Genomic DNA, 19,983 nt, shown 5'->3' with positions numbered 1-19,983 from the left:
TTTTTACTGCAACTAAAATATTTTTGAGAAAACCGGCAGAAATCCCAACGTATGTAAAGAAAATCATACAGTGCGTTCGGCCGTCGTTTTGAGGCAGATAATGGAGTGGGCACGATCTGAACCCAGGGCATCTGCACCCACTTTTCAAAAAATGCATTTAAGCATGTTTTAAAATCTAAAAAAATCAAAAGAAAATTTAATGCATACATGTTCGCAAATGTGTGTGCGCGGCGCAAAGTTTTGTGAAAAGAATGTCTTTTTGTTTTGTCTCCGCAAAAAAAACAAATTTCAGTGCTTCTAAATAGCGTTTCACGACACATTTTTTTGTCTTTTTTGCACAGGCCACAAATTTTTTTTTTATTTTTTCGTGAAACTTTATGCATGCACATAGAACATGGAGAGATACCCATGCCACTTTTTCAGGTCTTTTTAGCATTTAAAAATGTGTTTTTCAAAATGGGTCCATATGTATCCGGATTCATCCATGCACTTTCCTAGGTAACGTCGCTTGTTTTCCCAACACTTGCACATAGGCCGCCGCCGCCGCGGGAAGATGGCCTTGCCGGCCATCCCCGACGAGCTCCTGGTGGAGATCCTCCTCCGCCTTCCAACCCCAGAAGACCTCATCCGCGCCTTCAGCGCCTACGTCTCCTTCCGTCGCCTCGTCGCCGACCGCTCCGTCCTCCGGCGCTTCCGCAAGATCCATCCCCCGCCCCTCCTCGGCTTCCTCGACCCGCGGCATCACCGGCGCCGCTTCAAATCCGCCGTCCCGCCTCACCCCTTCGCGCCGGCGGCCAGCGCTGCCGACTTCTCCTTCGCCTTCCTCCCCGCCCCTGCGTCGGACTGGTCCGTACGGGAAGTCCGCGACGGCCGCGTCCTCCTCGACAGACCCAGTCGTCACGACGCCGCTGAGAGGCTCGGAGCCGTCGTCAAGGAGATGGTGGTGTGCGATCCCTTGCACCGGCAGTATCTCCTGCTTCCCCCGATCCCCGATGACCTAGTCCCTTCGCTTGTGGCCGCACTCCTGATTGAAGGGCCATGCTTCGCCGACTCCTTCCTCGCCCCTTCCTGTGGCGACGAGGAGGCAGCGGCTGCCACGGAGGAGACGTCATTCAGAGTGGTCTGTACGCTGCTGCTCCAATCTAAGCCGGTGACCTTCGTCTTCTCTTCCGGCACAGGGCAATGGCGAACCGTTCCATCACGGACTTGGAACGAGATGTTACCTGGCTTCGTGTTATCCAGAACAACGTATTTGTCGCGCTATTACGCCCATGGCTGCTTCTACTGGGTTTCGTAATCGAATGAGAAAATGCCCGTGCTTGACATCCGGAGGATGGAGTTCTCCATGGCCGAGCAACCATCCTATGTCATAGATTTCGGTGTCGGTTTGGCCATTGCCTAGGCAGGCCAAGGCACCACTTTGATGTTCGTGCCTAAACCTGACACATCTCCTCGTATTTACACCGTTTGGCGAAAGGATGGCGGGAATTCCGCCGGCTTTCAGATGGAGGAGAAGACAATCTCTATGAATTCTGGGTTCACCCTCAGAGCAAGTATAATAGAGCTGAGTCAGCGGGCTATAAGGAATAAACTAGTATATTTCTGCTTAGTTGGAGGAAAGAGAAGAGGAGAGAGAAGGTAAGCGGGCTCTTCGTGAAGAGCCAGCTCTAGCACGTGCTCCTAGGCACTTTGTGAGAATGAAAGGTGGGCCACATAATAAAAAAGTAGTACACTCTTTTGATGTACTATTATACATGTTGGCTATAAGATGGGCTGTAGATGACATGGCACTGGCTTATAGCCAGTAGCTGGCTATACTATTAACCATGCTCTCATGGGTGCAGTGGGGAGGCACCTGCTCCTGTTTCATTCGGGAAGCTCGTCGGTCATGGCAGGTTGTTTCACATGGGACGTCGATCGACACATCCCAGGTTGAGAGGGTGTGTGATTCGTTGCCGCTACAGTCACACATATACTACAACTTCCCACCGTCGTTATTATCGTCACCGACAGTGTCAGGTGGTAAACTTTCCGTTGCATCCGAGTTACCTCCTTCCCTTGATAGTTATTACTAGTTATCACGATCACACAACTTGTCTGATGCTTGCCAGTTCAGTATTGTGATCATGGTTATAGGTTACAAGGTTCAGTGGGTGTTGCCTTTTCTGTGCCTGTGGGAAAGCTGATCAAGCTAATTGTTACTGTTATTTATTTGTTTGCCTATTTCTATTTGCCATTTGAAGGTAATTATTAGACAAGTGAAAGAAATGATCTTGCAATCTAGGAATGGCATTTTGGTGGCATCATGAAGTTGTGATCGTCACACAACCATGGTCACCTGATGGTTACTTCACATGGAACCTAGCTGCAGACTAATAGTTGCACACCATACAAGAGAGTATTGGCTCATCCTCAGTGAAAAATGCGAGGCGATCGAAAATCAGCAGTAGCTTATGTCCATTAATGGTGTATCCTTGTGCAATGCAGGCACACCCTATGCTGACGTCCGAGCAGCGGTTGCCCGAGCTCCAAACACTGTGCCGGTGCCTGGACTACAAGAAGCTGGTCCTGGAGGCATGCAAGGACCCGTCCGAGCAGCGGTTGCCCGAGCTCCGAACCCCTTATTCGTCGTCAACAACGATGGCGATGCTGAGGCAGGTCGTGGTGGGGCGAGGAGAAGGGGGCGCTGGGGCTGGGGCTGGACCTGCGGAGGGTGCAGGGCCAGGTAGCCGAGGGACCAGAGTAGGCGTCTAGGATGTGGCACGCTGGTTACGAACTAGATGGAGACAGGGAGTGACTTGATCCTTTTTGTGAAGCTTGCTTGTTTGATTTGTGCCGTGAGCAAGAGTGGCAGCTGGGACTGCAAAGGTTTCACCATTGTTACCTGGCAACAGGTACCGCACTGTCGATTTTGTTGTGGTCTCGACCTCGCTAGCTGCACTGCGTGGCTGTGGGTCGTGACGCGAACGCGACACGATGGTGTGTATAAGATCACAATCTGACGCGTTTGTCTGTGTTGTCAGGCTGTAATGGATGTGCTGCTTTGTTTCTGAATTATTTGCTCTCTTCAGTTCATACATTGTGCAACTCTCAACCTCCACGTAGAGGAGAGGGCTGGACCTGATGCTGGGAAGCAACCGACGACAGTAACACCAACTTCATCTCATACATTGCAAAAGCTCGACTGTTGCTGCCTCCTGCAGGAAAGCAAGACCCTTGGCCGCTCCGGTGCCGATCTTGAGCATAAGAAGAACATAAGAACTGAATCGGGTTATATGAAGAACCGGAGTCAATGTGTTTCTTTCAGATTTCATTGTTGCACCCAATGGAGGTCGAAGTAAGGGAGGGTATATTCCCTTGGTTTTCAGACATGTTTTTACTATGAATGAACATTGCTAGTACAGTCTTGTTATCTGGTTGTTGTTTGCAGTTTTCATCTGCTGCTCACAAAGTCTGGCACGAGCATGGAAACTGACTGCACGCAGAAACAGAATAAGAAACGATCCTGTAGTAGTAGCATCCTTGCTCCAGTACTCGATGTCTGAAACAGCCAATACATACAGAAGAAAGGCGAAAAGGCAAAAAAGAAAAAAATGTAGGAGAAAACCCTCCTCAGATTACAAGTTGTGCTAGAGTAAAAAATCTTTGCTCCGGCCTAGTTCTGCTTCTTCTTGCAAAAGCACCAAACGCCGATGAGCCAGAACAAGGGCCGGCAACACTTCTCACCTAAAATATCTGCTTTCTGTTATTCGTTCATGGAAGGAATCGGAAGAAACCACCGACGTAAGCTAGGGGCAGAAACAGGTACCATTTCATCGTCCCTCGCCCAACCTCTTCAGCAGCTTCCCAATGTCGTAGCAGATCTCAATTTTGTCGTCTTTGATCTGCTGCCGGAGGGAGCGGCTCGTCTCGCCGGCCGCCAGATAGGTCCGCAGGAGGGACTCGTATGCTTTGCCGTCCATGCACCCGAGCGCCCTCAGGCAGTTGCAGAACCTCTCAGCGCCTTGCACATCCTTCTGCTCTTCAAAGTACTTGGAGAACTTCGGGATCTTATCAGGATCCAGCTTCCCTGCTTTCTTGGGGAGCTTCGTCACATTCTCCACCCAGTTCAGCGCTGATTTCATGTCCCCTGTCCCCATGTAGTGATCGAGAAACAACTCGCATGTTTTAGAGTCAAAACATGCACCCATTTCCTTGGCCTTCTCCCACAACTGTTCTGCTTCCTTGGCCATGCCATTCTTCAGGTGGGCTCGAGTCATCACATTAGTCAGCTTCACGTCGTAGCACTCATGATTAGACTCCCATTCCTCAAAGACCTGCTTCATGTAATCGGCGTCATTGAGCTTAAGAAGAGCCTGCAGCATGCTGAAGTAGCTCGTGTTAGTCACTTTTGGGAAAGTGTCCTTAACCACGCCCCACACCCTCTTGACCTCGCTCAGATTGCCTACGGAAGCATACAGACTCATGAGAAAGTCAAAAGGCTGTCTGCCATCACGATCTTGAACAAGGCCCTCAAGTTTCTTCAGAGCAGACTCTGCTTTTTCAACCAAACCAGCGCTCTGGTAGATGGAAGCCAGTGTGCTGTATGCAGACCACCCTAGAACCCCACCCTTTTCTTCCATTTCTTTTAGAACTTGTTCAACGTCATCTATCTTGTTCAATGCCGCACAGCTGGTCATCAGAATGCAGCACGTCAGGTTATCCGGTTTAACATTCTTCTCCTTCATCTCCTCAAACAGGCTACAAACCTTCTTATGCTGGCCTAACTTCATGTATAGGGACATGAGATTGTTGATGGGCAGAGTGCTGGATGAGATTCCAAGCTCATCCATCTTGCGGTAAAGGTCTGTTGCTTTCTCTTCCTTCTTCGATGAGCAATAACAGTTCAGAAGTGCACCATAGGTTCGATGGTTCTTGGCTGGATCAGGAAGGCCATCGAAATATTTTTCAGCTGCCTCGATGCCACGCACTTTGTAGATGAGATCCAAACGTATTGCATGGTTAGTGTACGACATGTTCATACCCTTTGTATGAACCATCCAATCCATCAACTGCCACAAGAAAAGACAAATCCTTGCATAAGTACAACAGACGTAATTAAACACCAATGGCAGAAGTACAAACAGAAGGTATGAAAGAAGATGAGTTGAGAACTCCAGCCATACTACAAGTAAATTTTTTCTGGCCTTGAAGACAACTGTGCTGTGCACATAGTTGTGATAACATACTATTACAGATATTGAAATATGGAACATTGAACATATCAAATCTCCTCCCTACTCTGCTTGATAACATATTATTTTATACACACATCAGAAAACACTGAAACAGAACAAGCATTCAAAGGGTCAGCACTCAGCAGACTGGTTTGACGCTTCTGTGGTGTGATGTGCTGCAGAAATGCTCATAGAATCTAGTTCGAAGGATGTTTAAAAGCTCTATCAAAATATTTCTATTACCGCTAAGAAAAGAGGTTATCAATGCTGCTAAAGCATTTGCTAATATAGCCTGCAAAATTATTTCTGGGGTGTACATATGTAGGCTGTGTTTGGTTGGTGCCCACATTAGCGCTGCCAAACCTCTGGCAGCCCATTCATATTTCAATTCTTGCTTGGCTCGTTGCAAAAGTTTGGGATGTCTATGAGTGCCCACCCATTCCCCTCACAATTTCCTAAAAACAATTGACCAAGTGAGGGCACAGGATTCGTTGGCGAAAAATCTGCATTGAGGCATCAACCAAACATACCCGTAATACAGAGCTCTGCTTTTGAAAGTCAATTTCAGAGGAAACAGTATAGTTCCATCATGAATCCGGAAAATCCTTGCATCCAAGGGCGCCGAATGAACCGCGCAAAGCTAAGATTTCACAAAGATTACTTCTATTCCATTCGCACAATCTAATCATAAATCAGCTGGAGGAGGCAAAGCCGAATCACTTCATCTACTCACTCCGTTCTAAATTAATTGAGCACATCGCAGAAAAACACTGCAAAAAACCATCTTTCTGGTACCAATCCGGTCCTAAGCAGAGCACCATTAACCAACAAGCAGAGAAGGCGACAGAGCGTGCTGGGGCGTCAAAGGTGAGGGGGATATAGTCATTCGTACCTCGAGGGCCTGGGAATGGCGCTTGTACTTGCGGAGCTCCTTGACGTAGCGCTCGAGATCCACGGAGCGCGTCTCCCGGCCCTCCCGCAGCCACTTGTTCATCACCGCGGAGACGCTCCCCTCCCCGGCGTTCCCCAGCGCCGACAGTCGCCGGTACAGCGGGCGCGAGTCCTTGGTCCCCGCCGCCGCCGCCTTCTTCGCGCCCTCCGCATCCGGCGCCGCCTCTGCCGCCTTCTTCGCGCCCTCCGCATCCGGCGCCGCCTCTGCCGCCTCCTTCGCGTCCTGGGGGGCGACGGCGCGCGCCGCCCGCTTCCTGACGGGGCGTGCCGCCGCCTTCTTCGTGTTCTTCGCGGCGGGGGCCGGCGCCTCCCGTGCCACCTCGGCGGCGGTGGAGAGGAGGCGGCGGAGGAGGCGGGCGCCGGCGGAGGGGGTGAGCGCCGCCATGGGTTTAGGGTTTTGGCCTTTTGGGGGTTCCGACTCTGAGAGAGGACGGGTGGAGCCGGCGACGATGAAGCACCGGGCGCCGGTTTGTTGTGAACCCGTGCCGCCGTGCGGTCGCAAAAGAAATGGGGATTTTTTGTTTGGAAAAGCTCGTGTGCAACCGATCGATCTTTTTTTTTTTTACGTCCACCGCGTCCTACGCTTGCCACGCGTCTTGATTAGGCCCGCACACCACATCTCTCCTTCATCCTTATCTTCGTGAAACGTTGGTCACTGATGTGTTTGTGTAGCTACTCCCATTTCTGCAACTGATCACCTGTTTCAGAAAGCAAACCGCAACAAATGGTATGTTGTAGATCGACTAGAAGGTAACTCCGTCGGCGTTGGCCTCCCAGATCATGGTGGAGCAACTAGGGTGTCCGAACCCGAGCGGTGGCCGTCGCGCCGAGGTACTAGCAGGGAAGAGCCTCGTCCAATGAACCCAGTAGGGACTGAGAGAACGACACAGCCTTCCCTGGCAGACGACACGCATCCCCCTTGCCGTCTCCGCCGCGGCGCAAGCCCGGCAGGAGGTTTCCATCGCCGGCAACGAAGCGGGTGCAGGACCAGCGTCGCGACACCTCCGGCTCGGCCTCGCGCCACGGAAGCCGCGCATAACCGACATGTCGTGCGGCCGCATGCTGACAAATTTCGGCAACAACGGCAAAGTTGAAAAACGAAGACGACAATGGCACTAGTGCTGCTGGTGCAACATCTTTCATTATAAAAAAAATCCGCAACATCATCCATATTGCAAAAGCCTTTTCTGCGACATCATCTATGTCGCAAAGCTGGAAAAAAAATCTGCGACACAACCTCTGTTGTAAATATTTTCATGCAACATAATCTCTGTTGTAAAAGTTCTTCAACACTGCCTTTTGTTGCAATAGTGAGGACGAGGTTGGGTCATTGGATATCGTCAGATCTGGCGGCGGCGGATCTTTTTAGCCGACGCGTTTTTAGAACTTTTTTTTGAGATTTTTCCAGAACAGAAAATGTTGATAGTGTAGCCCAATAATTGTATTGGATTGGATTAATTAATAGTGTAGCCCAATGATATAATAAACTTGTTAAAAAGAATCCGCAGCATGACATGGCTCAAGTGATAGGGTGCAAGGGTGTTGGCGACTGTCTGCAACATGTGTTGCCCGGTTCCCTCTTGTTAGGGTTTCCTCTTTCTCTCGCTCGCATTGAGACCTCCAATCCCTTCCTCCCTCTAGCCGCTTGGATTTCGACCGGGCCGTCCCAGGGGCGCTCTTTGCAGCGCTTCCCGGCCTTGGTGGGTTTCCTCGGAGATATGAGAGTTAGGGTTTCTTCAAAGCCCATGAACAGTTATCTCTTCTCGGGCGGGGGAGGCATGGCGGCAAAATCTTCGACTTCTGTGGTGAAGGAACAATTCGATCTAGATGCAATGATGGAGTTGGGTTTGACGGAGGACGATCTCTAGATGATGTCGTGGAAAAGGAGGATCAAAACCTGACTAAGGCTACTCGTTTGATGGCCATCGCTCGGGCCAACACGGACATGCATGGAGTATAGTGAATTCTGGCTCTATAAGAATATGCAATCTGCTCGGGATCTTGCTCAAGAGGTTAAATCAGATCTTTGGATGAAAATCTGCACATGATGCCATTCTCATGTCTCGGTGACCGAGAGGAGGTTATGGACAGCGACCTGTGGACGTATAGTTTTTTGTGTCATTCTTGCACCCTGCGATGAGTACACGAAGCTGAGCTCAATTCAACTATTCATATAGACATCTGGATTCAGATCCATAATCTCCTAGATGGTTTCATGGGGCTGCTAAAAAATGCTTGCAAGTAAAGTGGGAGAATTCATATATGTTGTACCAGCATCATGATACGTCTCCAACGTATCTATAATTTATAAAGCATTCATGCTATTATATTATCTGTTTTGGATGTTTACGGGCTTTATTATACACTTTTATATTATTTTTGGGACTAACCTATTAACCGGAGGCCCAACCCATATTGTTGTTTTCTTGCCTATTTAGTGTTTCGAAGAAAAGGAATATCAAACGGAGTCCAAACGGAATGAAACCTTCGGGAGCGTGATATTTGGAACGAACGTGATCCAGGAGACTTGGAGTTGAAGTCAAGGAAGCTTCGAGGTGGCCACGAGGGTGGGCACGCCCCCCCTACTGGGCACGCCCCCTGTCTCGTGGGCCCCTCGTGGCTCCCCTGACTGACTTCTTTTGCCTATATAAGTCCATATACCCTAAAAACATCGGGAACAACAATAGATCGGGAGTTCCTCCGCTGCAAGCCTCTGTAGCCACCAAAAACCTCTCGGGACCCTGTTCCGGCACCCTGCCGGAGGGGGGATCCCTCACCGGTGGCCATCTTCATCATCCCGGCGCTCTCCATGACGAGGAGGGAGTAGTTCACCCTCGGGGCTGAGGGTATGTACCAGTAGCTATGTGTTTGATCTCTCTCTCTCTCTCTCTCTCTCTCTCTCTCTCTCTCTCTCTCGTGTTCTTGATTCGGCACGATCCTGATGTATCGCGAGCTTTGCTACTATAGTTGGATCTTATGATGTTTCTCCCCCCTCTACTCTCTTGTAATGGATTAAGTTTTCCCTTTGAAGTTATCTTATCGGATCGAGTCTTTAAGGATTTGAGAACACTTGATGTATGCCTTGCCGTGCTTATCTGTGGTGACAATGGGATATCACGTGATCCACTTGATGTATGTTTTGGTGATCAACTTGCGGGTTCCGCCCATGAACCTATGCATAGGGGTTGGCACACGTTTTCGTCTTGACTCTCCGGTAGAAACTTTGGGGCACTCTTTGAAGTACTTTGTGTTGGTTGAATAGATGAATCTGAGATTGTGTGATGCATATCGTATAATCATGCCCACTGATACTTGAGGTGACAATGGAGTATCTATGTGACATTAGGGTTTTGGTTGATTTGTGTCTTAAGGTGTTATTCTAGTATGAACTCTATGATAGATTGAACGGAAAGAATAGCTTCGTGTTATTTTACTACGGACTCTTGAATAGATCGAGCAGAAAGAATAACTTTGAGGTGGTTTTGTACCCTACCATAATCTCTTCGTTTGTTCTCCGCTATTAGTGACTTTGGAGTGACTCTTTGTTGCATGTTGAGGGATAGTTATATGATTCAATTATGTTATTATTGTTGAGAGAACTTGCACTAATGAAAGTATGAACCCTAGGCCTTGTTTCGAAGCATTGCAATACCTTTTACGCTCACTTTTACCACTTGCTACCTTGCTGCTTTTATAATTTCATATTACAAATACCTATATCTATCATCCATATTGCACTTGTATCACCATCTCTTCGCCGAACTAGTGCACCTATGCAATTTACCATTGTATTGGGTGTGTTGGGGACACAAGAGACTCTTTGTTATTTGGTTGCAGGGTTGCTTGAGAGAGACCATCTTCATCCTATGCCTCCCACGGATTGATAAACCTTAGGTCATCTACTTGAGGGAAATTTGCTACTGTCCTACAAACCTCTGCACTTGGAGGCCCAACAACGTCTACAAGAAGAAGGTTGTGTAGTAGACATCACATCACAAGATTTCTCTCGGAATTTCTTTCAGGCCCGGGTTAAATTGGATGCGGGGAATGAAGGAAATATGCCCTAGAGGCAATAATAAAGTTGTCATTTATATTTCCTTATATCATGATAAATGTTTATTATTCATGCTAGAATTGTATTAACCGAAAACTTAGTACTCCCTCTGTCTAGGTGAGTAAGTCATTTTAGGTTGTGCACCGTGACCAAGGAGGAGGGAAAAACGAGAGTACTTAATGTTCATTTGCTAATTAATAGCATTGCATGCAATGAACTAACCACTGCATGTCGTGTTTGGTAGTCTCAAGTCATTAAAAGCATGCACACCCCACATCTCTTATTGGTTGATATGTCAAGAAACAAGAAACGAGGTAGAATTTAATGCACCGCGCCTAAGTGTTTTGGGAATATTTGGTTTTCGTAAGATGACTTACACACCTAGACGGAGGGAGTACATGTGTGAATACATAGACAAACATAGTGTCACTAGTATGCACTACAAAAAAATACACTTCCGTGATGATACGTGTTTGTCACAGTAGGTCGCGTTTTTTGTCATGCATGTACATCCATGACAAATTTATGACATAATCAAGCTAGTCATACCTGTGCTGTCGTAGAAGTGTTCGATGACATTACCAAAATTATCATCACGGAAGTGTCCACTTCCATGACGTTAAATCGTGTGTCACAGAACTGCTTTCGTCAAGGGTGACCGACACGTGGCATCCACCGTAACGGAACGCCGTTAAGCTATCGGGTCGGGTTTTGGATCCGATAACCCGTTAACAGCCCCGACCAATGGGGATTTTCCGCGTGTAAAATCATCATTGGCTGGAGGAAACACGTGTCGGCTCACTGTTGGGACAGATGTCATCCACTCATTGGACAGAAGGCGCCTATGATACGTCGACACGTGGCACGGCCCAACGGAGGCCCATTCGTGTGAAAAGGCCGGCCCGTTTGACTTGGTCAAAAGGTGGCGGGCCGGCCCATGGAAAGCCTGTTAACGGCCTGTTCGCATATAGCCCATTTACAGCCCGCTAACCCAAGGCCCGTTACGCCCTATCCGAATTAGGCCCAGTAGCGTCATCTGGGTCATCCAATATGATTCCAGCCCGTTTTCACATCTGGCCCATGTATGGCCCATGATGTCTTTCGGCCCATATGAGGCCCTATGTAACTCTTGGCCTATTAACGGCCCATGGTGAAACTGGCCCGCAATGAACAGTGTATCACTTTACACCCACTAACGGCCCGTGGTGAAACTGGCCCGTAATGAACAGTATATCACTTTATACCCATTAAGGGCCCGTTATTCAGTTGGGCCGTTTCCAGCAAATGTTATCTTTCGGCCTTCTCAGAGCCCATTTATTCTTGGGCTCATTTCCAGCATTCGTTTACTTACGGCCCGTTACTGTCATTTTCTGCTTGTGGGCCAAATTCAGCCCGTGGTTACATCGGCCCGTTTGTGGTCCGTTAATACGTTGGGCCGTTTTCATAGCGTTATCAAATACGGCCTATTAACGATGGCCCGTTATGGTCATACGGCCCGTATAAGGCCCATTGATGATACGGCCCGTAGAAGGCCCATTGTTTCTACGGCCCGTAGAAGGCCCATTGTTTCTACGGCCCGTAGAAGGCCTACTGTTTCTACGGCCCGTAGAAGGCCCACTGTTTCTACGGCCCGTAGGAGGCCCAGTGTCACTACAGTAAATATTAGCCCATGGTTATTGTGGCCTAGTTTTAAAAAGAACTGCACTGACTACAAGCAAACAAATAAACAAGACAACAAGGAAATAAATAAGCAAGCAACTTATGCTAGGCTATCACGGCTGTTACACATATTACATCCACTGGGCATCAAAGTTCGCCACCAGTGCAAATATAGGGAACAAAGCAGCATATCATATACACTGGTTGTCAAAGTTGGCGACCAGCGCAAATAAACGCCGCAGCAAAACAAATCCAGAACTGAAACCACTTCAGAAGATCTCAAGAAACAATATCCTGGGTACCCATAATGCTGGCAAGATGCTTAGCAAGCTTATTAACTTTCTCTTGTTTGGCGCTTAAATCCTCCAGCGCTTGCTGTTGCACCAGAAAATATGCATCTGAATTCTGCAGGGACTTCCTCAGTCCTTCAGCTTCCTGTCGCAGCACATCTGATCGATGTCTTTCAACTTGAAGTTGAGACTCAAGAAGACGAACTGATTCAGGCAGCGAGTTCGAAGAGCTTGTGCCAGCAGTAGTGGCCAGTAACTCGAACACTACATCAAGACAGGACTTTTGGGTTCCCTCACTGTCGTCAAGATAGTTTTTATCAGCTTTCTTGGAGACCAACAGGGATGTCTCACTATCTTGAACCTTATCTGCATTACTTCCTTTACCATTGGATAACGCGGTACTGTTCTCCAATATTTTGTCCGCATTCTAAAAGAGAAACAAGCAGACACATCACATGTTTACCATGTTGTATATGAAACTCATTTTGGTAAATGAGTTCAGTAGTAAAGTGGACAGGATAACAGCATGAAACAAACATATATCTATGTGCCATGGTCACTTTATGGTCTATATCATTCTAGTTTTTGTTGCCAAATCAAGATAGAGACACAGTTCAAATAATATTTGTTCAAGACAAAGCAGAATAGACAGAATATAAGTGTGGGTAACTATAGAGCAATAACAACACTTGTAATGTGCATGACATGAGAACATAACTGTTTATTCAATTGAAACTGAAATCAACATAGAGCAGGTTACAACAGCAAACCAGTTAAAGAAACAGGTTTAAAACATACCTGTTGCGCCATTGGAGTTTCAATTCCATCCTTCAAATTTGAAAATAGTTGGTATGAGTAAATACAGTAATGCAAGAGCAAAGGAGTATGAACCATAGCTACAGAACCTGACCTGAGAACAAATCTTCTTCTCCTTTAAGCGTTGAGTTGGGATTCGGAGTGGTGGTCCTCGTGCTTTGGGCACTGCAGTTCCCTTACTAACCGCTCGTGTTTGGGTGCTCTGTGGTGGAGACGGTGCTGTGTCAACTGGAACTGGGTTACTATCTGCCGGGGTTGGGGTTAAAAGGGGTGTAGCTGGTTCTCTGTCCAACTGGGTAGGGGTACAATCTGCGAGAGTCTGGGTTATGTGTGGTGGATCTGGTCCTTGGGCAAGTACAACCGTGGTTCTATCTGCATCAACTGGTAGCACTATCTTTTCTGAAGACCGTGTTGTTACTCCCTTAGATACTGCCATCACGCTCTCCAATTCAAATGGCTGATAAACAAGAAAAGTAATTGAAAGTATAGACATTGTATGATAGACAGGTGCAATGGATAGTGGGGAATAAAAGAGGGCATGAAATAATTCATATTTATGTTGTCTAACCAAACAGGATAGCATGACACAATTTCACATATATGATGGCTAACTAAACAGGATAGCATGACACAATTTCACATTATGATGGCTAACTAAAAAAGATGGAAAGACATAGTTCAAAATATGAGACTATGTAAACAGGATGACATGACATAACTATATAATGTGTTTATTAAATAGGTTGGCATGCCATAATTCACATACATTCATGGATAGAATGCCATAATTCTAAATATGATGACTGTAAACACTAAACAGGATGAGATGATATAACTATATGATGTCTTTATTAAATGGGTTGCCATGCCATAATTCAGATAGATGATGTGTATGTACTATGTAAACATGATGGCATGATATAATTCAAATATATGATTTATATAGTAAGCAAGTAAGCAGATGGCAATCTATATATGATGTAAAAACTAAGCAATGCAAGACAACATGCATGACATGGGTAATATAACCCTGCCAAGTTTGAGCATAGACCTCAGGGGGGAAATAGGACTGGTCATCAGTCTCTGAATCCTCCTCTGAGGAGCTCTCTGTAGCCAGCAAGATGTCTGCTTCAGCAGGTAGCATTGTCTGCTCTGAATACCTTGTTTTCACTCCAGATACTTCCATCACCGCTTCAAATGGCTGATGCACAGGAAGAGTAGTTGAATATACAAACGTTGTCGACAAATGGAACACGTAATACAAAAAAATGATAGCATGATATAATTCACATACATGATGATTGGCTAAACAGCATGGCATTGCATAATTCACATATATAATGCCTTTGCAACAAGATAGCATTGTATAATTCACATATATAATGTCTTGCAACAAGATGGCAATGCATAATTCACATATATGGTAATTAGACACTGAACAGGTGGCATTCACACAAAGCATGTCTAAACTAATCAAATGGCATAGCAATGCGAGACACCATACGCACGATATGAGCAACATAACCCTGCCAAGTTAGAGCATACACCTCGGGGGGGGGGGAATAGGACTGGTCATCTGTCTCTGAATCCTCCTCTGAGGAGCTATCCGTAACCAGCGAGATATGCGCTTCGTCAGATAGCATAGTCTGCTCAGAAGACCTTGTTTTCACTCCAGAATTTGCCATCACCGTGTCAAATGGCTGATGCACACGAAGAGCAGTTGAATGTACTAACATTGTTGACGAATGTAATATGTAACGAAAAAAAGATGGCCTGATATAATTTACATATAAGATGACTGGCTAAGCAGGATGGCATTGCAAAATTCACATATATGATGCCTGGCTAAACAAGGTGGCGTTGCATAATTCACATAAACGATGAATAAACTAAACAGATGGCATTCGCACAAAGGATGTCTAAACTAAGCAGATGACATATTTGATGTATAAAGTAAGCAATGCAAGACACCATATGCATGATATAACCAACATCAGCATGCCAAGTTAGAGCGAAGACCTCAGGGGGTAAATAGGAGTTATCTTCTCCTTCTGAATCCCCCTCAGAACAGATATCTTCCTCTCGATTACAATCCGAAATGCGTGGAGGGGGGCTGCCTTTGCGCCTACCATGGAGCGACGTCTGCATGAAATTATATTGCCACGCAAGGCTCGTCTCTTTTGCTCTACATGTTCAGTTCCATTGTTTACAATAACTGTCATGCATAGGAATAAAACATAGTGAGATTATGTAAGGAGTGCATGCAGAAATCCAGAGTGATGGTAGCAACCTGTGGATAGACCCAAAACCAATAATAGCAGGCAGATAATGGCTTCAGTTAATAAATACAGATAATGGCTTCTTTACTGTTTGTTTCCCACCCAACATGAAACTCATAGTAGACACCGGAGATTAACCAGATAGTAGATAGATACTATTGATAGCGGCCCCGATATGTACCCCACAACCATTTAAAAACTCAAGTTTGACCATTAGTTTGGAGCTGACTCAGAGTCTAATCGGTGAACAGGACGATAAAGTAGCATGTAATATTAAGCGATGCATAACGTAAGCAGACACGAAAGAGTGCGACCTCTCTTGCGGACCCGTGTAGTCCTCGAGGTCATCTGCTCGGTTGATGATGGTAATGCAGTTTTCATGGCTGCCAGCGGCGGGGAAGAAGATCTGAGGCGGCGAAAGACAGTCTGGAGGCCGGATCCCTGCTCTGCTGGACCCTTCTGTCGTTGGAGCAGCTGAGCTGGGGTGGACGACGGCGCAGCAGGACCGGGACAAACCACGCAAGGTTTTCTTTGACAACTATCTGTAAGAGAAGTAATTCTGTAAGGGCTCGTTTGAATTGGAGGATTCCAACAATGCAGGGATAGGAAATAGACAGGAATAGGATAGGAATGCACGTGCAAAACAGAGAATTTAAAAACACAGGATTTCTGCCAATCTGGGTGTTTGATTCACAACAATTGGAAGATCACAGGATGCAAAGAAGCATGGTGAGATTAAGTCAAACCACAAGAAAATGTACGGTTATAATGCTATTATGCTACTATCTCTTAGTCTTGTGCTTCATGAATAGGAATTTGAAAAGGAGGACAAGTGAAAATTAAAATTCCTACGTTTTTTCTTTCAAGGAGACACTAAAGGAACAAATCCGTGTGCTCAGTGGACAATATATATAACATGTAGAGTAAAAAAGAGATGCAACAAGTGTACAACCTCTTTGGCGAAGCCATGTCGATCTCAGCGTGATTGGGTTGGCCGGTGAGGATGCTCCGGCTGACTTTGCTGTCGGAGGAGGGGAAGAAGATCTTAGGCGTCTGGAGATGGAGCCCGAGGTACTGCTCCGCTGTGATGGAGGGTTTCGTCGTTGGAGCAGCTCCGGTGAGTTGTACGACGCCGAGGCTGAAGCAGGACAAGAGAGACAACGAACAACGTTAACCTGAGTGGAATTCTAATAGCATCTCCAATACATGACGTAAAATACATAACCACAAAGTGCTAGATGTAAAATACATCAGCCGCTCATCTCTGAACTTAACTGTCGAAACTGAACTTAACTGTCGAAACTGAACCTAACTGTCCAAACTGAATTTTGCTGTCGAAACTGAATTTTGCTGTCGAAACTGAACGCACTAGCAAGGTGAGGCTACACGTCGGTCGACTGACTTTTTCATCTCTGGTCAGTCGATTTTGCAGCCGTTGGATACGAAATCAAGGGCCTGCGGTTCATCTTCAACCTCCACCCCCCTGAGCCGCCAGCCACCACCGGCCAAACAGCAGCCCCCCGCCGCCCGCGGCCGGCGGTGCGCCGCCCCGCCCGCCCCGAAAACACTCCCCACCGCCGGTCCGCCGCCGCCCCGGCCATCCCTCTAGCCCCCCCCCCGTGCCGAGCTTTTTCTCCGGCGATCCCCACGCCACCGCCCCGCCAACGCCCCGCCACCGCCGGCGACCACCGCCCCCATCCTGAACCCTAAGATAGATAGTGGGGTACCTCTCCGGCGAGCCCCCCTCCCCGCTGCGGCTGGTTCTTCCTTCACCCCGGCGAGCCCACCCCTTGGAAATCGACTGACCCAAAAGTCGATTCAGTCGACTGAAGTGTAGCCAAATCGGAGCAGCATCGCAAGCAAGAGCAAGAGCGAGAGCAGCAGCGCGAGCAAGAGCAATAGCAAGAGCAGACCAGGCAGGGGACCGAGAGCAAGAGCAGAGCAGCAGCGCGAGCGAGAGCTAAAGCAGCAGCAGCTCCTACTGATGTGGACGTCGCCGCCGAGGGAGCGACGCCGTGGAGGAAGTGGCCGGCGACGCCGCCGTGGATGGAGCCGCGCCGTGTCGGCTCGGGACCGAGCGCCGGCAGCACCGTGAGATCGAATCAAGAAGAAAATGCGGCGATTAGTGTACAACCTCTTTGGTGGCGCCGATTAGGCCGCAGCTTCATCCGAGGAAACGGTGATGATGATGCTCTTCCGGTGGTGCAGGTGAAGACGGCGGTGTGGGAATGGAGGTGGCGCGAAAGACGAGGGGAACGTCGGGGCAGCTCCTTGGAGGTGGAGGACGGGGTGGCTGAACCGGCGGGACGATGAGATCGACGACGGATCCTCATCCGGTACGGTGGATGAGGGACGTCGAGGTGTTGCTGTGGACGACGTCGTCGGGGAAGAAGCTCCGGCTGGGTGGCGGACGGAGCAGGGTGTGGGGTTTCGTCGCGGGTTTTCGCGGCCTCGGTGTACGAATGGGTGGGCGGATGGGATGGCAGTGGGGAACCATGGCTTAGAGACGCGCTTGTCCGAAATGTGGGGTAAGTTACGAAAGTACCCCCCACCGATTTGAGGCGGTTCTTTCGGTTCAGGGGTACCACGGGCATTTCGCGTGTCGGGATTTCACAGGAGGTGGGAGTTTTCGCGCGCGTTGTAATTTCGGAATAGCAAGGCGCGGGTTGAGATGGAGGGAGTTGTCGGAGCACAACGAGACAAAGATATATCTTAAATATTTCGGGCTAACAAGGCGCGGGTTGAAATTTCCGGACAAGCCTAACGTGTACTGTACCAAATCAATGCGCACTACAAATGTCATTCAAAACTTTGAATTCATGTTATGTTCAATTAAAATATTTCGCTACGTGTATAATGCATGCAACCTACTACTCAAATGAACGTTTTAGTGCATTCCAAACGTATATACTACCGCTTCAATATGAACTAAATTTGAATAAGATCTACAGTAATGATTGTTGTGAAGTCAAAGCATTTGAATTCGTTTCTCTGTTTTAATAAGATCTACAATCATCATTATTGTCAAGTTAAACCATCGTTTGTGTATTATCTTCACAGCACACCACATGATCAGTATCGAGTTACATATGAACTATGTGTACTATATGAACTCGAACTAGATTTTTTGAATCCACTTTATTTTGATTTCAAATCACATTACATTTCTAGCTCTAGCTAGATCTTCATAATCTAAACCATGTCTCATATGTATAATGTGTTTATCACATTATGTATGGTGCCCCGCCCCCTACGCCTACAAGTATTTAGATGTGAGTTGCAAACACCACACATTACCACAAATTCAAATAAAATGTGAGAATGTTCGATATATAGTATTGTTTAGATTGCTCGATATTTAGTTGTAAGCTGCAAACGCCGCACATTATCACAAATTCAAATAAAATGTGAGATTGTTTGATGTATAGTATGGTTTAGATTGTTCGGCATTTAGCTGTGAGTTGCAAACGCCATGCATTATCACATTATGGTATAACATGTGCACAGCACGTGTATCACCGCTATATTCATGCATGCAATGTTTAAAACACTATGATCTCCTATTCAAATATATGAATCCGCTTTCATATCAAATTATGATCTTTGTTAGTCTCTTACACCCACACAATCCTCTAACCTTTGTAGCTACCACTAACTTTCTCTCGTGCATGCACACGCCCTCCTCGCCCTCCCCCTCCCTCGGCATTCTATCCACCGGGCACATTCATTTTTTCCTTTAGGTCGTTCTCCCAGAGTCTCCACAACTCCTTTCCGACACACACCGATCGATAAACCTCTCCAGCGATGCCTGCCTACAGCATACACACACAGCTTCAATCTCCTCCTTTATGTGTCCTTGCCTCGTGTCTCTCATATGGTCAGACACACGTGTAAACTCTCACCCCTCTTTTAATCGATCTCACAACCGCACACTCCTCCCCCTATCCAGCTAGTAGTTGGGCCTCTCGCACCACCTCCTAGCTCCATTCTCTCTGTCTATCCGTCTCGCTGGGCCTTATTTGCCTCTAACAAATGGACGTACACCGACCGATCTCTCGCTATACATATAGCCAGCTAGGTCCTTATAACTCGTTTTTACCCACACATCGATCGATCTACCTCATTAGTTGTGTCTCTCCCTTCCTCCGACAAACAACAATTGATCTACCGATCTAGTTAGGTTTGCTTACCAAACACATGGTTCCCCTTCATCATCCATGGATGCGTCCCGACAGATCTATCACGCACAGGCACACACAGAAACACATCCCCACTCTTATTGATAACATTGCAGTTCCACCCTCAGTTTGTCTAGTAGGCCTCTCCCAACATCTCCGAGAAGCAACTCCATCACCCATCCAGCACTCTACCCCTCTCCCTCCCTCTCCCTCCCTCTCTCTCTCCTCTCTCTCTCTGTCCCATCATATTTCCCGTCCTTCAGTTATGTATGGATGTCGACCGATCTCCCTCATGACATAGCTGGGTCTCTCCTTCTCAACACATATACGAGTCGTTCTACCTCTATAGTTAGGCCTCTGCCTACCCCTCCCCCCACCCCCTCCCCCCCACACACACCGATACATCAAGCGCTCTAGTCATGTCTCCCTGCCACACACAAACTTGACATGTGCCCTCTAACGTTCCGGTAGGCCAGTCGCCCTATATCTTTGACTTGCACACACACACGCAATTTCGATGGCTCTCTTCATCGATCTCGC

General features: G+C 47.4%; 1 protein-coding gene across 2 annotated transcripts; it reads right to left on the bottom strand.

The window, feature by feature from the left end:
- Positions 1-3,489: 3,489 nt before the first annotated feature.
- LOC123055160 (pentatricopeptide repeat-containing protein At4g01990, mitochondrial) lies at positions 3,490-6,660 on the bottom strand. Of its 2 annotated transcripts, XM_044479128.1 has the most exons (3): positions 6,109-6,660; positions 3,809-5,051; positions 3,490-3,726 (listed from the first exon to the last, which is right to left on the bottom strand). In XM_044479128.1, the coding sequence occupies exons 1-2, from the start codon at positions 6,550-6,552 to the stop codon at positions 3,813-3,815; spliced, it is 1,683 nt and encodes a 560-aa protein (XP_044335063.1). In that variant the 5' UTR covers positions 6,553-6,660; the 3' UTR covers positions 3,490-3,726; positions 3,809-3,812. The 2 variants fall into 2 exon arrangements, with proteins under 2 accessions (XP_044335063.1, XP_044335062.1); XM_044479127.1 differs by having other exon boundaries at positions 3,490-5,051.
- Positions 6,661-19,983: the final 13,323 nt, after the last annotated feature.

This window comes from Triticum aestivum, chromosome 2D (genome assembly GCF_018294505.1).
Source record: "Triticum aestivum cultivar Chinese Spring chromosome 2D, IWGSC CS RefSeq v2.1, whole genome shotgun sequence".
NCBI classification, from domain to species: Eukaryota; Viridiplantae; Streptophyta; class Magnoliopsida; order Poales; family Poaceae; genus Triticum; species Triticum aestivum.
Note: the sequence above shows the minus strand (reverse complement) of the source record. Positions and strands in the feature narration are given on the sequence as shown.

Coding starts and splice junctions, on each gene's coding strand:
- LOC123055160 (XM_044479127.1), bottom strand. CDS start 6,552: ATGGCGGCGCTCACCCCCTCCGCCGGCGCCCGCCTCCTCCGCCGCCTC. Junction 5,052..6,108: donor GCCATTCCCAGGCCCTCGAG/GTACGAATGACT, acceptor TTCTTGTGGCAG/TTGATGGATTGGATGGTTCA.